Source organism: Platichthys flesus, chromosome 2 (assembly GCF_949316205.1).
Source record: "Platichthys flesus chromosome 2, fPlaFle2.1, whole genome shotgun sequence".
In the NCBI taxonomy this organism is placed as follows: Eukaryota; Metazoa; Chordata; class Actinopteri; order Pleuronectiformes; family Pleuronectidae; genus Platichthys; species Platichthys flesus.
Window position 1 is genome coordinate 27,977,046 of NC_084946.1, and position 18,939 is coordinate 27,995,984.

General features: G+C 47.3%; 1 protein-coding gene across 5 annotated transcripts in view; it reads right to left on the reverse strand.

Moving 5' to 3' along the window:
• Positions 1-18,939, reverse strand: part of chd6 (chromodomain helicase DNA binding protein 6) — a 61,288-nt gene that overhangs the window by 9,944 nt on the left and 32,405 nt on the right. For 4 of the 5 annotated variants that reach the window (XM_062409555.1, XM_062409583.1, XM_062409566.1 and 1 more), the window contains exons 9-36: positions 17,582-17,699; positions 16,931-17,017; positions 16,191-16,328; positions 15,310-15,431; positions 14,975-15,218; positions 14,075-14,251; positions 13,472-13,615; positions 13,240-13,338; positions 12,495-12,651; positions 12,190-12,400; positions 11,867-12,062; positions 11,033-11,197; positions 10,731-10,910; positions 10,496-10,606; positions 8,586-8,788; positions 8,067-8,147; positions 7,770-7,888; positions 7,208-7,367; positions 6,376-6,465; positions 6,170-6,273; positions 5,650-5,779; positions 3,588-3,666; positions 3,401-3,458; positions 2,311-2,689; positions 1,930-2,138; positions 1,654-1,751; positions 670-1,482; positions 240-494 (exon numbers count right to left, since the gene is read on the reverse strand). In XM_062409555.1, coding sequence (XP_062265539.1) covers positions 240-494; positions 670-1,482; positions 1,654-1,751; positions 1,930-2,138; positions 2,311-2,689; positions 3,401-3,458; positions 3,588-3,666; positions 5,650-5,779; positions 6,170-6,273; positions 6,376-6,465; positions 7,208-7,367; positions 7,770-7,888; positions 8,067-8,147; positions 8,586-8,788; positions 10,496-10,606; positions 10,731-10,910; positions 11,033-11,197; positions 11,867-12,062; positions 12,190-12,400; positions 12,495-12,651; positions 13,240-13,338; positions 13,472-13,615; positions 14,075-14,251; positions 14,975-15,218; positions 15,310-15,431; positions 16,191-16,328; positions 16,931-17,017; positions 17,582-17,699 — 4,927 coding nt within the window. The remainder of the gene's footprint in view (positions 1-239; positions 495-669; positions 1,483-1,653; positions 1,752-1,929; positions 2,139-2,310; positions 2,690-3,400; positions 3,459-3,587; positions 3,667-5,649; positions 5,780-6,169; positions 6,274-6,375; positions 6,466-7,207; positions 7,368-7,769; positions 7,889-8,066; positions 8,148-8,585; positions 8,789-10,495; positions 10,607-10,730; positions 10,911-11,032; positions 11,198-11,866; positions 12,063-12,189; positions 12,401-12,494; positions 12,652-13,239; positions 13,339-13,471; positions 13,616-14,074; positions 14,252-14,974; positions 15,219-15,309; positions 15,432-16,190; positions 16,329-16,930; positions 17,018-17,581; positions 17,700-18,939) is intronic. The other variant, XM_062409574.1, reaches the window with a different exon arrangement.

The window sequence follows — 18,939 nt, forward strand, 5'->3', positions numbered from 1 at the left end:
ATATTTAATGTTTACTATTGAATTCAGCAGCAAATATAAAGTAGTTAATATAGGTTCTTTATAATATAATAATATTTAACTGCTAAAAAGTAAATTAATATTCCTCAGGTAGAAGTCAGTAACAGCTTGAGTGAGCGTTTTGAGAAAATGAAATATGAAAAAGAAATAAAATGAATTTCATAGTAATTTACTCTGTGTTTACTCATAATGTCCTGAAGGAACCGGACGGTGGAACCCACCTTAAAGAGCATGAAGCTGGAGGACAGCGGCTCCACTGAATCTCCTGCAGATGGGTGGGACGGGGAGGACGAGGGCGGGAGACCCAAACACTCCTCCAGGGTCCCGCCCTCCTCCCCTCCTCTGTCCCCCGCCTGCGTCTCCTCGTCCTCCTCCTCCAGAAAGCCGGCCTCCAGAGCGGAGGGACCCAGGATCGGATCGGACTCGTTGAACATGTGGTGAGCAGGACTGGAGTGGTCTGTTCCGTCCCAGGGAGCCTGCAGGGACAGAGGCGGTGCACACACGTGGATGAGGTCACAGAAAAGTACAATTACGACCTTGGGAAAGTCCTTGAAAATAGTAATAGTTTGTGGGAGTTAGATCATTTGGTTTTATTGTTTGTTTGTTGCAGGCGCTTCATATAAGACATTAACTAAAAAGGAGAACACAAACCTGTAACTGGTCCAGCTCCACTGACGGCGCCATCAGCCCAGTTTCCTCTGAGGAACCCTGCTCGCCCACGAGCACGTCGCTCCTTAGTTTTGAATCCAGGTCTGCTCCGCCCACACCGTACGAGTTGAGCATACTCTGACCTCCTGCAGCGGAGTTGAACGGGAACCCGTTGAGGGCGTCTTTGGAGGTTTTCCCTCCGTGTAGAGCATCTGCAGCCATGGCGTCATGCTGCAGGGAACTCAGCTCCAGGGATTCATCCAAAGGAGGGCAGTCAAGGAAATCTCCCCGAGACCCGGGCACCATTCCCAGGCTCGGTGAGGCAGAATCGTGGGCATCCAGTGGTGGAGGCTGGAGGTGAGGGTGAGAGGAAGAGGAAGAAGAGGAGGAAGGAGAGGGAGCGGATGGAGGCATAATGTGATGCTGGTGGTGATGCTGGTGGTGGTGAGAGGACTGGTGGGGGTATTCGGGAGGCTGAGGGGAGTGGCAGCCGAGGCCCGAGTCGTACAGGCAGCAGTGAGGATGCTGCAGCTGCGGATGCGACGAGGAGAAAGAAGAGGACGAGATGGACAAGCCGGGGTGGTGGTGGTAACTCTGGTGGAGGTGAGAGGGCTGCCTTTTGACGTAGTTCCTGTGAGCCTCCAGGAAGCTCAGCTGGGGGTCGTTGAGGATGTAGAAGTCGGTTCGACTCAAGCCGTGACGGGCCGCCCCGATGAGGAGGTCGCGGTCGTGTTTTCCGGTTTCCCACCAGACCGGGAGGTAGAGGGAGGGGCGGCACAGCTGGAGGCGGGCGGAGAGTAACGGGTGACGGAGAACCTGCGAGGAGGAGGAGGAGGAGGAGGAAGTTTAGAGTGTGAAGGTCGTATTTGTGATGCAGACTAGTTTAAGAAGTCAGTCAGTTGGATGAACATATTCTTCAAAGTTCTTTATGTTCCTGTGAATCTGAGTCTCAGAACTCGTTTGAATGAATGAGCTTCGTTTCTTCACCTGCTCTCTGATTTTGCGGAGCAGCTCGATGCGATACAAAGTCCGGGCGGCTCGCTCCTCTGTCAGAGGCTCCACGAGCACAACGGGATCCACCAGCCCTGGAGTGAGAGGAGAAGGGGGGGGGGGGGGGCATGAAGACGAGTTTCACAGATGAAGAGCGCTCAACCCCTGAGCTGATGTTTGTATCACTGAGGTGAGCCAACAGGTCTGTGATAACCCATTAACGATATAAAAGACAAGAGAACGTTTGTGTAACACATTCAATATAAACCACACCTTCTTCTTTCCTGAGGGGCAGCTTGCAGGCCGTCCTGCACATGTTGACGAAGGAGTTAAAGTATCTCTCCAGACTCTCGTCCGTCTTCCTCTCCAGTCGGGCCAGAGCTCTGAACTGGGACCAGTCGAAGGTTTTCCTCTCTGGGTCGTAGACCACCCCGTACGACGACACAGTGCGGTAGAAGTCCGCCTGCTCTCGACGAGTCCACCTGAGGCGAGGCCGAGGACACAGAGAAATGTTCAGGAAGAAAAAAGTACATTGTCCTCTTTTGAAGTCTTGGTGAAAAGAAATTTGAATTAAAAGTATTTAAACTTGAATAGATCCTGATTCTGACGATCACAATCAGGATCTATTCGTCTGTTTCTCTTTAGAATCCTCACCTCCTCTGCCACTCCAGGAACAGAGGGTCCGGTTCTGTGGCGACAACAGAACACCTCCTCAGCTCTTCACCCAGCTGCCACGCCAGCGGCCCGCCGGCGTGATGGCTGTGAGAGGATCCGCCCCCTCCCATCCCCATGCCAGGCAGGCCGTCGTGAAGCAGGAAGTCGTGCCTGAGCAGCGGCTCGCGGCGCAGCGTGAAGCGCTGGTAGGCGGTGATGAGGCGCCGCACGCGAGCCGTCAGGGCCGGGCCCGTGGGCCACACCGGTCTGGCCTGGACCACGTGCAGGGACGCCACACCCGTTCCTGTCCCTGTCCCTGTGGATGTGGTGGTGACCAGTGGCCCGTCCTGGACGCAGACGTCAGCCGACAGTTGGGAGTCTGTGAGGAGAGAGACACATTTTGACCATGAAAGGTGGAACTGGCCTGAACCGCAGGACGTCTGGAAATTCATACAAACTTTAGATCACGTCCTCATTTAACTCTGCTGGGATTTCTCACTTTAAACCAGAGGACCTATTAGCTGGGAAACTAAAATCAATCCCAGCAGAGCACTGGGCCGTTACAACTGCAGAAAATAAAAAAGACTGAAGGAGTTTCCAACGTTTTCTGTTAAGCTCCTCCATTCACAGCAGATCCTTCGTTCCTGAGGACATTTTCGTGGACGCCCCCCCCCCCCGTCTCTTTCTCCAGAGTAACATTCAACAAGTGGATGTTCATTAGATTTACCCACAGAGACCGAACACGATCAGAACTATCAGAGCTCATTTTGCACATTCGAGCCCCGGTGCTCTGCTGGGAGTCGGGGAAACGAAGTCCTCAGCAGGTGAAATGGGTTTTGAGAAAAGAAGCATCAGGGGAAAGAAACTCTCGTAGTGAATTTGAGATTCAGTCCGGACGAGAGAAACGATATCACATCGTGTTAAAATGTGGACGTCGCAGCCATTACAGGCAGAAAATCTCAAGACGCTAAACAGCCTTCGATCACAGGGGGAACGTTTGTGTGTTTCTTTCTCTAATTTCACATCCAGGACATTAGACTTCAGTGCAGGTCTGAAATCAGCAGTAACTGTTCAGCACAGCGAGTCTCACCTGGACCTGTGCTGTCAGGTTTGTCCGAGGTATCAGTGCTGGAGCAGGTTTCTTCTCCCTGTCAAACAGAGACACGCAAAACTGTTTAGAAAGAGTTAACACAACAACAACAACAACAGTCTTGATGCCTTGAAATCTCAATGAGACTTGATTGAATAAAGAGTGAGTGAAGGATCTTCCTCTTCACCTTGCTGCTCTCGTCTCGGTCCTCTCCTCCCTCAGCTTTGTTTTCGGCTTCATCCTTCGCCTCCTCCGTTTTACACACACTGACGAGAGAAACAACAGACGAGAGAAGGGATGAACTGACAGAAAAAGTCTTATTGAACTCTGCAGGGGAACGTGTGAATATGGAGAGATCGGGGGGAGAGATAAGGAAGGGATAAGGATGAGACGAGACGAGAAGAAAACAGGAAGAGATCAGGAAGAGAACAGGAAGAGATTAGGAAGAGAACAGGAAGAGAGCAGGAAGAGAACAGGAAGAGACGAGACGAGAAGAAAACAGGAAGCGACCAGGAGGAGAGCCGGAAGAGAACAAGAAGAGAGCAGGAAGAGAACAGGAAGAGATCAGAAAGAGAACAAGAAGAGAGCAGGAAGAGATTAGGAAGAGAACAGGAAGAGATCAGGAAGAGAGCGGGAAGAGAGCGGGAAGAGATCAGGAAGAGACGAGACGAGAAGAAAACAGGAAGCGACCAGGAGGAGAGCAGGAAGAGAACAAGAAGAGATCAGAAAGAGAACAAGAAGAGAGCAGGAAGAGATAAGGAAGAGACCAGACGAGAAGAAAACAGGAAGCGACCAGGAGGAGAGCAGGAAGAGAACAAGAAGAGAGCAGGAAGAGATCAGGAAGAGACGAGAAGAGACGAGAAGAGAACAGGAAGAGAACAGGAAGAGAACAAGAAGAGAGCAGGAAGAGAGCAGGAAGAGAGCAGGAAGAGAACAGGAAGAGAACAGGAAGAGATCAGAAAGAGAACAAGAAGAGAGCAGGAAGAGAACAAGAAGAGAGCAGGAAGAGAACAAGAAGGGAGCAGGAAGAGAGTGGGAAGGGAAAAGAAAAACCCGGGCATCCACAGGAGGAAAATCACTTTTCAAGCAACCCTGAGGAAAAGTGAAAGTTTTGTGAAGGTGTTCGATCAAAGCTTCCCGTTCAAACACGTGCGTCTCATCTTCACAGATCCGCCATCAGTCGACGGAGCAGCATCCAGAAAATGAATTTCCCCTCGATGTGTTTACTCTCTCCTCTTTGTCTGCCGCAGATTCTTTCGCTCTCGGTTATTCTCTCTGGCTTTTGTCAGTCAAGGTTGAAAAGTAGTGGGAACATGGCTGGAGTGGGCTGTTTTCACAACGGCTTTTAGAATTCAGTGGTTGACATTGAGCTCTGTATGATTCTACACCTGCAGCTGTTTAGAGTGCGTCTGTCTGTTCATCATTAAAACATGACGTGGTTGTTATTCACAAAGTAAGGACCCTGATATCAGCCTGTGCATTAACGTGTGTATTTCTATGTGTGTTTTTAATCTTGTTTCTTCACACCCAGAATGTAAAGCATGTGTGAGAGGAGGTGGCGGTGTCAACACAAACAAACACAGAGGAGGAGATGTGTTTTTAACACCAGTGTTGGCTCGCGCTGAGAACGTTTCTGCAGACGACAGGAAGTGGCTCCTGATGAAGATCATCGGTCTTCATGTCACAGACGTCTCCAGGTGGAGGACACTGAAGTGGTCTCTGCTTCATCTCCTCGTCTCAAAGTGACGATTTGTTTTCGCCCCTTTCCGTTGATTTGTTTTTTGTCTCAACTACACAAACATTGTCTGAACATATTTCTACACAACACGGTAGAAGGATGAACCCAGGGCAAACGCAATAAATCCGGGCATCGATCCAGTCAACGAGGCGTATCCAGGTTATTTTATCTCTTTCTCCAACAGCAAGATAAGACCCTATGGAGATTTTCCATTTTCCCAGATTATTCCCAGATTTCCCAGGAATTAGTTTGAGGATCTTTATGAAAAGAGTCGTAGATATTTAGGGGAGTGATATCTAAAAGTGTGTGTGTGTGTGTGTGTGTGTGTGTGTGTGTGTGTGAGAGATTTGGTTTGGTTGAATTGGTTTTAAAACTGTTTAATTCAAACATTTAATCAAACTACTCTAAAACAGATCTGGGACCATATAGGTTTAAGAACTACACATTACACAGAGAGTATAACACCACAGTTGTGATCTTGTGTGATACATACAACATGTGTGTAACCTACCTGTCAGCCAAGTCTGCCGGCCCCTCCCCTCCTCCCTGCTCAGCCGTCAGCGCGGTGACATCGGGCATCCCCACCCGCTCCAGGAAGCACAGCTCCGGGTCAGCGCGCATGGCGTTGTAACGCTCATACCCTGTGCAAGGAAAAACAGGGATGACAATGAAGACACAGACAGAGACATGAAGTACACAACCACAGACACACAAACACTGTTGAAGTATGGCAGAGTCGCCTGCTGGCATTAATCTGTGTCTAAGTGGACTGTGATGGTCTGATGCTTGTTGTAAAAGCTTTAACTCAAGTACATCTGGGCACACACACACACACACACACACACAAACAAACAACTCATGCCAGATGTGTTCCTTCCATGAGGGTTAGCATCTGTTCAAACGCTGTGAGACAATGCATTTACACTTCTTGAAACCAAAAGTATTTATTTCCTTCTTATCCATGAACCGGATGGAGTCATTTTGACAAACAGGTGATTGTTAAGAGCTGAGTGAAGGGACGTCCTCCTCACCGTGCTTGTGGACTCCGATGAGCAGGGACTTGTCGGCCTCTGTGTCCCACCACGTGGCAGGAATCTCAATGTAGTCGATGTCCGGTAGCGGCACCTCAAGTTTACTGAGGAAACACGTGAAAGAATATCACTACCGTCAGTTTGTTGGTTTATTAAACTACCGGATGACTCTAGCAGTAATCCAATGTGAAGAGGAGGCTTGGTACCTGGCAGGTGTCCCCTCCTGAGCCAGAGTGGCCGCCTCACCCAACACCTCCACCTTCAGGTAGTACAACATCCTCACCCTCAGCAGCACCCTGAGCACAGACAGGTGGAGACACACAGAGGAAGTCAAAGATTAGTTTCTGGTTCTGAACGCAGGAGCTTCTGGTTCCAGCTACAGGATCTGAACATTAATGTTGAAAATCTGTTTACAGAGATTATGTTTGTTCCTGACGTGTGCGTGACTGCTGCTTCGTCCTCATGTCTTTTCCGTCATGTCTCTCTCTCTCTCTCGTGGTAATCTCTCCGCTCTTGTAATGAGAGTTCTTCTGTCAACAGGCTCTGTGAGAGCTGAATTAATTAAAAGCCACCGCTCTGCCCTGCGTCTGAGCGGATATACAGGAGTAAACACTTCACCTCGTAAATAAACAGCTCCCAGCTTCAGGGCGGAATTAAAGTCCTCGAGCGTTGATACGTTTAACAACCACTCGGGTTATTTCTCTGCACTTAAAATGTGTTGTTGTTTTGTCGGAGGCTTTGGTAATACTGTTGTTGTCGTCATGTTGAAGCACCTGTAGCCTCCAGGCAGGTAGACATCACAACAATTACCCACTAATCCTCACACGCCCTTATTCTGCAGCTCAGAAATTCTATAATCCATCATCTATACGGCTTTTCCTTTTGAGGGCTGCAGCCAATCCCCATCTATAAGTTATCCCTCTGATCTGCATGTCATTGGACTGTAGGAGGAAGCTGGAGTAAACACAGGGAGAACGTGCAAACTGCACACAGAGGCCTCAAGATGGGAATCGAACCAGGACAGAATTGCAGACTGACTTGTTGCAGTGCTGTTTGAGGTGCTTCTTGTAGCTCTCGTCCTGCAGGACCACCTCAGGGTTACAGTGGGCCAGCCAGTCAGCGTTCTTCACATCAGGAACGTTCGGCTGGTTCTTCAGCTTCTTCCCTTTCCGACCCCGAGGGACTGGAGCCGACAACCCTGCGACAGAGGGGGAGAGAAGGAGCGCTGATATTTTAATGAGAGTAAACAATGAAGCAGCAAACAGAGGGGGAGGTTCTGAGGTGAAGTTATTTTCCTCCTTTAAAGTTATTATGATGAAAGTTAATAAACGTGGAACGCCACCAATTTAACACATTAAAGTCATTTAACAGGGGAGGAGGGAATCCAATAAACAAAAATCATTACACGCCTGAATCTCCAACCTGACTGTAAGTGGCTGAGCTGCATTCTGGGTAATGTAGGTGCTACATTTTGCCAATAAAAGGAGAATTCAAGGATTGAAAAAGGCAACGTCTCAGCTCTGCTGCAAACATTTAGATCATTTCTTGTCCTAAAAGCTAAACCTGTGAAGAACCTGTGAGTGAAAAGTGAAGTCCTCACCGGAGTGGTTGAGCAGCGTCTGGTCCTCGCCCTCCTTGGTGGGTGTGATCAGATCCCAGATGAAGCTCTTGATCTTGTCGTCACCCTTGTAGTGTCTCAGACAGTAAACCAGCAGAGCTCTGCAAGACGAACAAGAACATTCTGTGAGTTCCACGGTTCCAGAGCGGTTCTGTTTGCAGGTGTACGGTGTCAGGCCCGACCGAGCCGACCCCGGTTCCCATTACTCAACGTGCACTGTTGTTTTTATTGATGCAGAATTTCTTCAGGGTTAAATCCTTAAATACTTGCTCTGCTTACCTACAGATCGCCTCCATATCTCTCTCTGCCAGGTGCCACTTAAAGCGACCGTGGTTGAGGACGTCCTTCCACCGACCCCAACTGGGAAAGACGGAGAGGACAGAAGACATTTAGATAGAAAGAATGAAACAGAGGAAATGCAGGATGTCACAGAGAAAGACTGGAAACCAATAGAGTTTCTGTTTCGGTTTATTCTCTTCACCTCAAAACACAGTGAACCTTTTGCTCGGTTATATTTTTATATCTGTGACATTTATGCTCAGAGTTGAATTTGCATTTGAGACCAACTCCGTAAACAACAGATTATGAGCTCACAAGCTTTTGATTGACTGAGAATTTAAGGTGTCAGGGTTCAAGATGAAAAGAATACAGTCAGTTGTTTGTGTCATTATGAAACTGGAGCTGTCTGTGTATCTCTGACATCGTGTACTTCCTGTCTCCCACACACTCCTGCAGCCTGGAGAGAGGAGACCACCAGGCAGGCAGATGAACACTATTCCACAACGTCTCCGTTCTTACCCAAAGATAAGGAGATTCTTCTCAACCCGGAAGCACTCGGCTCGGAGGTAGCGGCGGCTGCGCTCGCCCAGGCGCCGACTGCGACTGGGCCGATCCTCCGAGTCGCTCTCCAGCTCCGAGAACTCCATCAGCTCGTCGTCCTCGAAGGAGTTGTAGTGACGGGTCTGTTTCCTCACCCGAGGCGTGTCGATCACCAAGGACTCCTGCGTCAGAGAGAAACCACGAGTATCTGAATGAGACCACGTTCATGAAGTTTATCGAAATCTGGCAACACTTTAAGGAGAGGAGAGGAGAGGAGAAGAGAGGAGAGGAGAGGAGAGGAGAAGAGAGGAGAGGAGAGGAGAGGAGAGGAGAGGAGAGGAGAGGAGAAGAGAGGAGAGGAGAGGAGAGGAGAGGAGAGGAGAGGAGAGGAGAGGAGAGGAGAGGAGAGGAAAGAGCGGAGAGGAGAGGAGAGAGAGGAGAGGAGAGGAGAGGAGAGGAGAGGAGAGGAGAGGAGAGGAGAGGAGAGGAGAGGAGAGGAGAGGAGAGGAGAGGAGAGGAGAGGAGGAGAGGAGGAGAGGAGAGAGAGGAGAGGAGAGGAGAGAGAGGAGAGGAGAGGAGAGGAGAGGAAAGAGAGGAGAGGAGACGAGAGGAGAGGAGAGGAGAGGAGAGGAGAGGAGAGGAGAGGAAAGAGAGGAGAGGAGAGGAGAAGAGAGGAGAGGAGAGGAGAGGAGAAGAGAGGAGAGGAGAGGAAAGAGAGGAGAGGAGAGGAGAGGAAAGAGAGGAGAGGTGAGGAGAGGAGAGGAGAAGAGAGGAGAGGAGAGGAGAGGAGAGGAGAGGAGAGGAGAGGAGAGGAGAGGAGAGGAGAGGAGAGGAGAGGAGAGGAAAGAGAGGAGAGGAGAAGAGAGGAGAGGAGAGGAGAGGAGAGGAGAGGAGAGGAGAGGAGAGGAGAGGAGAGGAGAGGAGAAGAGAGGAGAGGAGAGGAGAGGAGAGGAGAGGAGAGGAGAGGAGAGGAGAGGAGAGGAGAGGAGAAGAGAGGAGAGGAGAGGAGAGGAGAGGAAAGAGCGGAGAGGAGAGGAGAGGAGAGGAGAGGAGAGGAGAGGAGAGGAGAGGAGAGGAGAGGAGAGGAGAGGAGAGGAGGAGAGGAGAGAGAGGAGAGGAGAGGAGAGAGAGGAGAGGAGAGGAGAGGAGAGGAGAGGAAAGAGAGGAGAGGAGACGAGAGGAGAGGAGAGGAGAGGAGAGGAGAGGAGAGGAGAGGAGAGGAGAGGAAAGAGAGGAGAGGAGAGGAGAAGAGAGGAGAGGAGAGGAGAGGAGAAGAGAGGAGAGGAGAGAGAGGAGAGGAGAGGAGAGGAAAGAGAGGAGAGGTGAGGAGAGGAGAGGAGAAGAGAGGAGAGGAGAGGAGAGGAGAGGAGAGGAGAGGAGAGGAGAGGAGAGGAGAGGAGAGGAGAGGAGAGGAGAGGAGAGGAGAGGAAAGAGAGGAGAGGAGAAGAGAGGAGAGGAGAGGAGAGGAGAGGAGAGGAGAGGAGAGGAGAGGAGAGGAGAAGAGAGGAGAGGAGAGGAGAGGAGAGGAGAGGAGAGGAGAGGAGAGGAGAGGAGAGGAGAGGAGAGGAGAGGAGAGGAGAGGAGAGGAAAGAGAGGAGAGGAGAGGAGAAGAGAGGAGAGGAGAGGAAAGAGAGGAGAGGAGAGGAAAGAGAGGAGAGGAGAGGAGAGGAGAGGAGAGGAGAGGAGAGGAGAGGAGAGGATGGTTGATATTTTAAGGGTAAAGAAGCTGTGATTCTTTTGGTTTTTGTTTTTAAATATTTTTGGAAATAATTGGACTGCATTTATACAGCATTTACTCCTCAACCACAAACCATTCAAACCATTCAAACCATTCAAACCATTCACAATTCTTTTTAGTTCCTTGTCTCCTCTCCTGTTTTTCTTTCTACCTTCTCAGATTTGGAGTCGATCTCCACTTCAGCGATCTTTGCCCATTTCTGCCAGAAGTTGGGGTCGTCCAGAGAAATGTCCGTCCTGTTGCCAGCTGAGGTGAAACTTGCCTGAGGACAGAATAGAAAAAACAGAATGCAGGGGGGGGAATTAAAAAGAGTCAGATTCTGACGGATGTTTGGAAACAATTAACAGTGTTTCACTCATATACTTAGAATCTTAGGTTAATTCTACCTTAGCGAACGTGGATCCTTTCCCCTCGGTCTCGATGGTGATGGTCTGAGTTCGTCTCTGGAGAATCTGATCAATGTCTTCCTCGCAGAACTTGGAGCCCTCGTCTTCTTCGTCCATCAGGGCTCCATACGCACCCTTTTTTAACAAGTCCTCCAGCTCCAGTTTGGAAAGCTGCTGCACCTGGAGGGACACAAACCCCACGTAAGGACTCACGTCTCTTTGATTTGAAGCTAAAGACGATGAAGTCAGACTGCGTTCGAGAGCCACAGGACGATCTGATCCTTCCAAACGAAAACCCTCACCCCGTTGAGGCTTCCTTTACGGTTGATGTCTTGGAGAACAGCTTTGTCCAGTCCGAGCTTCAGACTGGCCTTGTCGAACATTTCCCTCTCGTACGAGTTCCTGGTGATCAGTCGGTAGACTTTCACCGCTTTGCTCTGGCCAATCCGGTGGCAGCGTGCCTGAGCCTGGGACAGAGACATGGCACAAGAAACCAGACGTTACAGATGAACACTTATTTTACCCTGACTGTTCTTGCAGTTGGATTTCTAAATGCTTTGAGGGGAGATCTATTTACTGTAACGAGAGACAACTATCAAAGCTGTGCATTTTAAAAGATAAACGATTGAACTCAATCTGTTTGTACCCATGTAGTTATTCCAGTTCATTGATGCAGATGATTCTATCTTTTCTATTATTTAATTTTCTCTTGACAAATAAGTGAATTTCTTTGTGAGGATTTAACAGCGAGCGTCTCTATGATGAACTCATCCTAAAGTTTGATCAGTGACCAATCAGACTCCACACGATGCACATTTACAACAAACAAGCATTGCATCTAAACTGTAGGGGGGGGGGCTCGTTGTCTCTGTCAGGTGACTCTGGGCTCTCTCTTCATTATTCAAGACAGAGTCGCTGTGTGAAGCATTTTATCATCCGCTGCAGTCCCAGAAGGAAACACAAAAGCCACTTCACATTAAAGAGCCGCGACAAGCAGCAGCTTAGCGCAGTAAAAAGTGAACGAGTGTGAATTAGAGAGACGCTCTCTGTGTTTTCACGTTCTGACAGCAGAGAGTCATTGATTTGACAGATGATGGTCTCCTCTCTGCAGCTTGTGGCCGGGTGGTTCTTCTCACCTGCAGGTCGTTCTGCGGGTTCCAGTCCGAGTCGAAGATGATGCAGGTGTCGGCGGCCGTGAGGTTGATTCCCAGCCCCCCGGCTCTGGTGCACAGTAGGAAGACGAAGCGATCCGAGTCGGGCTTACAGAACCGGTCGATGGCCGCCTGCCGCAGGTTCCCCCGCACGCGGCCGTCGATGCGCTCATACGTGTAGCTGCAGGAACACACACACGTTTTGATTTCTCCTTTCCGTCAACCGTTGCATCACATTCTCTCTCACAAACCTCGACTCTAAATTTTGCCCCCTGCTTTTCCTTTCCGCTCATCCTCTCTCTCCTCACCGTCTCTGGATGAGGTAGTCCTCCAGGATGTCCAGACAGCGGACCATCTGTGAGAAGACCAGGACTTTGTGGCCCCCGGCCAGCAGCTTGGGCAGCAGCTTGTCAATCAGCACCAGCTTCCCGGCTGCCTGGATCATCGCCTGCAGCTGGAAGTCCAGCGCATCTGGACTGTGGCTTCTCCTGAAGCTTTCCAGAATCTTCTCCTCTGCCCCTGAAGAACAGATGATAAGAAAGGGAGATTTTAATCAAGCTCTGTGTGTGTCATGTGTGTGTTGGTGTGTGTGTGTGTGTGTGTGTTTGCTGACCTGTGATAAGGTATGGGTGGTTGCAGCACTTGCGGAGCTCCATCATGGTGTTGATGAGGTTGGGCATATTGTGCTGGTTCGCTCCTTTGGACAGGAAGGAGAAGTTCTTCTCTAAGATCGCTCGGTAGTATTTCTTTTGCATGTTGGTCAACTCCACCTACGACAACACAAACACAAGAGTCACACATTACAACTTCTGCTGCACAATAAATCATAAGTTGTGTTTTAGTTTCCATTGCAGACGAACAATAACACCATCAAACTGTTTCTCTCCTCCTGCTCAGTCACCTGGAGCGAGCTCATACACATTACACACAAGCAAACACTTTCAGATTCACACCTTCAGGCGACTTATCTGTTTCTAATTCACGTTGCATGAGAGGAAATAAAAAGGACTAATGAAGGACACGTGAAGGACACATGAAGGACACATGAAGGACACATGAAGGACGCGTAGGACATCAGCTGAATGGAGCAGATCTGAAAATTTGATATTTTCCTTCAAATAAACTCCTTTTTTAAACCATTTTAATTAACTTTCAATTCAATTTGAATTTAATTTAGTATTAAGTTGTGATTAAAGAGAATAATAAATACTAACGGCCAATAATTCTGATGAACTCGTTTCTGAACTCATTAATGAAGCTCTAGTCGTGATATGTGGATGAATTATTTGTGGTTTAATGTGATTTAAAGACAGAAACAGTAGAAATATGAGGGCGGCTGAAAATCAGTAAATCTTTACCTCGATGATTGTCTCTTCTTTGGGTGCCAGGTTTTTCTCCACATCGTCTTTAAGTCTTCGTAACATCATCGGCTTCAAAATGGCCTGAAGCTTCTTCACCTGTGGGAGAGAGCAAGCGAGGGATGAGACGTGAACACAAATGGTACATTATCTTTACTTGTATAAGGTTTGAGATTCTTCTGATCATTTTCATTAAATGAGTGTCATCATGAGAAGAGTTTCCTGGACGAACCTGTTCTTCTGTTTTGAGATCTCCAAACTCGTCCAGGAAGCTGCTTTCTGAGGGAAACTGCAGCGGCTCCAGGAAGTTCAACAGGCTGAACAGCTCCTCCACAGAGTTCTGCAGAGGGGTTCCTGTGAGCAGAACCTTGTGTTCCTGGAGGAAACATCAACAGGAACATCTCTTGAGAAAAACATTACACATTCATCCAAAAGTTGAGCAAATCCTATAAAAAGAAAATATAAATAAATGTCAATCAAAGTCTTCTAAGGGCTCCACACAGATCTGATGTTGTTGCCTGCAGCGACTCATATGCTTCACTTGTATTTCTTATTTATTTATTCCGTGTTTAAATTTCACATTTCAGTGTTTTGCTTTTTATTGATACACAAACTTTACCACGGCAACCAAACCTAAATATTTTTTGCAAAGGTTTGAGATCCTCTCTTTTTCCCCATTCCGTTTCTTCAAAGTAAAAATATGAAATGGACTCAAAAAGCAGGTTGAAGAAAAACCCCGTGTTCACCATCACCATTAAAACGATGCACTCTTATCTTACTGCGTCATGTGACAAAGGGAAACAGAGCAGGTCTGAACCAGCAGCTCCACACTGACCAGGTTCATGAGCTTCAGTCCCTCCAGCAGCTTGCAGTTCCTGTTCTTCAGCCGATGGGCCTCGTCGATCACCACACAGCGCCAGTGCAGCTTCCTCAGCTCCGGACAGTCGGCCATGATCATCTCGAAGGTGGTGATCAGGCCCTGGAACTTCAGAACGCCAGGGATACTGTTACCCTGCAGACAGGAAGGAGGGAGGGGGGGGGGAGAAGACGAAAGACGAATAGAGACTTATTGTAATTGCTGCGTATGACGAAGTAATGAGAATATTCTGTATTAATCTGAGACTGGAGATGCAGCAGGAAGAAAACTGTTATCACACTGAGTATTTATATCAGAGTGTTAAAAGATTATTTCTTACACAAGAATCTGTTTTGGTGGAAATTCCTTTAAATATGTCATTGGGATCTTTCCAGTATTTCTTGAGAAATATATAAAAATGTTTAGTGTTAAAGAAAGTTACAAAAATAAAAATCTGCTCCAAACGTAAATAGTTTCTTCTTGACCAATAACTGACGCATCGCCAACTTTTAAGAAAATCTGTTTGGGAGTTTATGTAATCTTCCAGTCATTCAAACTGCAATAACAACATTAATTAATTAATTAATTAAACACAATTATTAAGGACTATGTCGGTGGAATAAAGATTAAACAAGGGAGTAAGAAAAAAGATATCTATTAGTAAAGGAACTAAACTAAAAAACAGATAGTGATTCTCTGTATATTAACCAGAAACCAGTGGAAACCTCCTCTAAAGAATCCAGTAACAGCTAAATGTCTTTTACTGATAGAAGTAAAAGAGAAGACAGACATTTACACCTTCAACTGAGTCACCACTGTGTGATGGATTAGAGGCCAGGACACGCACACAAACACACACAATGCTACAAACACACAAACCTGCGAGTCTCTGTAAAACATCTCATACTGCATGATCATCTGCCGGCTGATCTGCGAGCCGTGGTACACGATGACGTTCATGTCCGTCCACGTGCGGAACTCCCTCTCCCAGTTGGTGATGGTGGACAGCGGCGCGATGATGAGGAAGGGCCCGCGGATCCCCATGTTGCAGATCTCGTACAGGAAGGTGATGGACTGGATGGTCTTTCCCAATCCCATCTCATCGGCCAGGATACAGTTTTTTCTAGGTCCGGACAAACGGAGACAGTGTGAGAGACGGTCGAGAGGAGGAGCCTCAAGATGGAATGACACAGCCGAAGAGTTTGTGCACTCACCTGTTGTACCAGTTGAATTGTAACCAGTTCATTCCCTCTAACTGGTATTCTCTGAGCTGGTTTCCATTCCTGTAATCTCTCGACTTGTCCAGCTTCTGCCACTTCTCTGAAGAAGGTCGCTCCTGTGACAGGAACAGATCATGTGGTTACTTCTTGTTATTCTATTGAACTCACCGTGACATGACCTCACAACCTTTCTTTATGTCAACTGGATCATTCCCACACACTGGAGGATTCATCCAATGAGAGACTGGTGAACGAGTCTGACCCGGACATTCTGCTGCTGCTCGGGTTTCCCTCCAGAATCTCTCAAGTCAGAAGAGTTTGATTCAACACACGACTCTCACAGACCTAACGTCTCCGTCCTGCTCATATTAAAATGGCCTCTCCTGTACTTTGCTGTCCGGGCTTCAAAGCGACGCCCACACTGAGCAGTGAAGCCCAGATGTGCAGACGACTGAGGGTCAGAGAGCAGCAGATGTTTTCCATGAATCGGAGAGTGAGGGTTTTCAAAACCTCGCTTCTCAAAACAAACACAGGAGGCGACGGTGCAGACGGTGAATCCTACTGATTTGTGTTTGAACTCATTAACACTGGGAACAAACCACAAGGCCCAGGGCGTAGATTTGAGGGGAAGTGGTCGTGGAGACGTCAGTTTCTGATTTTCTCTGACTTGCCAAATATAAATTAACACAATTCTAAAAGGACTTCTTCAATTACTGATCTGACACAGACAAATTCAAGATGTGAATTCACCATATCTTCTCAAACATTCAAACAGGTCTGGAGATGTGATGCTTCACAGCTGTTTCCAATCCAATCGACAACTTTGTAAACAAAATAAATAACATTTATCCATCTCCCGTCGTCTTTGTACTCACCATGTGTCGGAGGTCTGCCGGCATTTTCTGGATGTGCTCGAACTCCTTGATCTTCTCTGGATCCAGGTCCTCCTGCAGCTCCCAGGTCGCCTCCTCGTACGAGAGGCTGCACCATTTCACCAGGTAGTGAGTCACCTCCTATGACAACACACAGGAAAACAAGGCATCAGAGCGTGGCGGCGTCAACACTCACACGTTTCAAACATGCTTCACTAATGCTGTGTTCTAGGGTTAGGGTTAATCTGCCCATGTTTTTAGATTGCGTTTGGGCAAACGGAGGAAACATTTGGAAAGTATGATGCAACTGCCCACAATTACTTCCTGATTGGTTCTTCTCAGGCACATGACTCAACTCCACGCTGTGAATTCAAAGTTTTCCTTATACTTACTGTCAGTAACGGTTCCCACTGCTCTTACATTTCACCACTGCTGTTCCGTGTCTGTAGAGTTTTCTGTGATTAAGCAACTAACTTTAAAGTAAACAATCTACTTCCTGTTTACGCCACATAACACATGTCACATGGATGGTCATGTGACATGTGTTTTCAGGTGTGTTAGTCTGGAGGGAGATTATTTCTGATACAGAACTAAACACGAAACCTGTCTCTACCAGCACATCAGTAAGGACTTCAGTGAAAACTAATTTAATCACAGATGAAGACTGTGTGTGTGTGTGTGTGTCTGTGTCTCTGTTTGGGTGTGTGTGTGTGTGTGTGTGTGTGTGTGTGTGCATTACCCACCTCTCCAGTCTCAGTATCAGTGGTAACAGCCACCTCCAGGACTCTGTCCACCTCGATATAGTCCGGGTTAAAAATGTCCTCATCAGGCTGAAAAAGAGAAATTAATTACGTTTAGTTTTTTTCCTGTTAATCAGGTCAGAAAACATTGTGATAAAGCGACAATCTAATTAAAGTAATTAAACCGAAAGCTGTAAATTTACCATATCAAAATGTAATATAAGGACAAAGTGGCAACATGGTGGTGAGGTCATTCGTTGTCAAAGTCCATTTATAATTTGATTGTATGAATTCTGTTTGATATCTATTATTTTACTACCTGCTCCTATTTGTTATGAAATGTTAGAAATAGTTTCAACCATGTAAAGTTAGTGTTTTTCAGTTAATCCCTATTTCTATCTATCTGCTATCCCGTCTATAGAAACGCAGGCAGCTCATGTTCCTGTGTTCTCAACCCTCAACAAGACAAATGAAAAACCCCCAACAGCACCATTAGGTTTATTAATCACAGAAGTCGAGGCACATTTAGTTTCACCTAACTTCCAACTCCAGTCCCACAGAATGGTTTGGGTAAAGAATGAGTAAGATGATAAAATATGAAATGAGTTCATCTCTCCAGACTGAAGAGGAGCCGATGATGAAGGTGAGCGCTACCTCGGTGAACAGATGTTTCATCTGGGCCTGTTTGGTCCTGAAGCGTTTAATCTTCTGGTGGATTCGAGGATCCTTCTCCAGCTCCTCCAGTGTGGCCCATTTGCAGTGTAGGTAGGAACTAAAACATTTATAAACATAACAAATCAAGCATAAATAAATAAAGATAAATACAATCACACCAGTTTCATCATGAGCACAAAAGGTTAACGTCACCCTTTCAGAATCCAACCAAATCTCAAATATGATCTCTATCCTTCTTTTTTTGTTTGGAACTTTATGTCCCGAGTATAAAATAAAGAAATATCTAGGAATCACACAACTTCCCTCTCAGCACAATCAACTTATTATGAAGCTGTGTATGCACGTGGGAGGACAGACTGTGAAACAAAGGGATGAGCACAAGTTATTTTTGTGTGTCTTCTGATACAACAGGTCAACAACAGGTTTAGTGTCCATGAACAGAGCTGGTTTAAACGGGCAGGAGCCACGATGTTCACACTTCACCGAATCCTAAAGACTTTGTTCTCTAATCGTTTCTCTCCGGGAAAGAAAGCGTCACGAATGTTGTAACTATGGCTACTGTTTGACAAGCACATAATAATCCATAAACCCGGATCTATATATGGACGAATGTAAATGTCACTGCAGCGCTCGGTGTCCTGCTGCACCGTGCACGGACTGAACTGCAGCTACTTGTGCATCTGATAATGAATTATGAACAATAATGATTTTCACAATGCAAATATTACACTTTTCTCCAACTCTTTAATTTGTGAATACATTACTCTAAATAAAGTGAAGCATTCACGTCCAGTCCGACTGAATTAACTGCAGGCAAGTCGGCCATGTTTTATTCATCACCCAGGAGAATAAACCACGATCAACGGAGCGACTGTACGTCTGTGGAGGACCTCTCTTAAAGACACAGGAGCCATCAGGAAGCTCTCCAGAGAACCCTCGGACCAACTCGCTGAGCCGAGTCTCGGTAAGACGGTGAAGAACTCTCCGGTCTCCCTGAAGGGCCGAGTGCTGCTGAGACGCACCGGCACTTACCGGCTCTGGAGGAAAGAAACTAAGCGTGTTTGCAAAAGTCGACTTCCCTGGGAAAAGTCCACACATGAATGTGATTAATTAAACAGCTCCGACTAAGTCAAGCCGCTGCTGATATGTCGTGACATTTAACACCTCAGAGGCTGCACACGTCTGTGAAGGCTCTTCTTCTTGGTTCCCCAGGGATGAGGTGATCAGGTGAGTCTACATGTCGCCCTCAAGGTGAACTCCAAAGTCCAAGGCTCTGTGCTTCAGATTAGCATCACCTGAGCATCGGTTAATACCGAGTCCCGACCTGATACCAATGT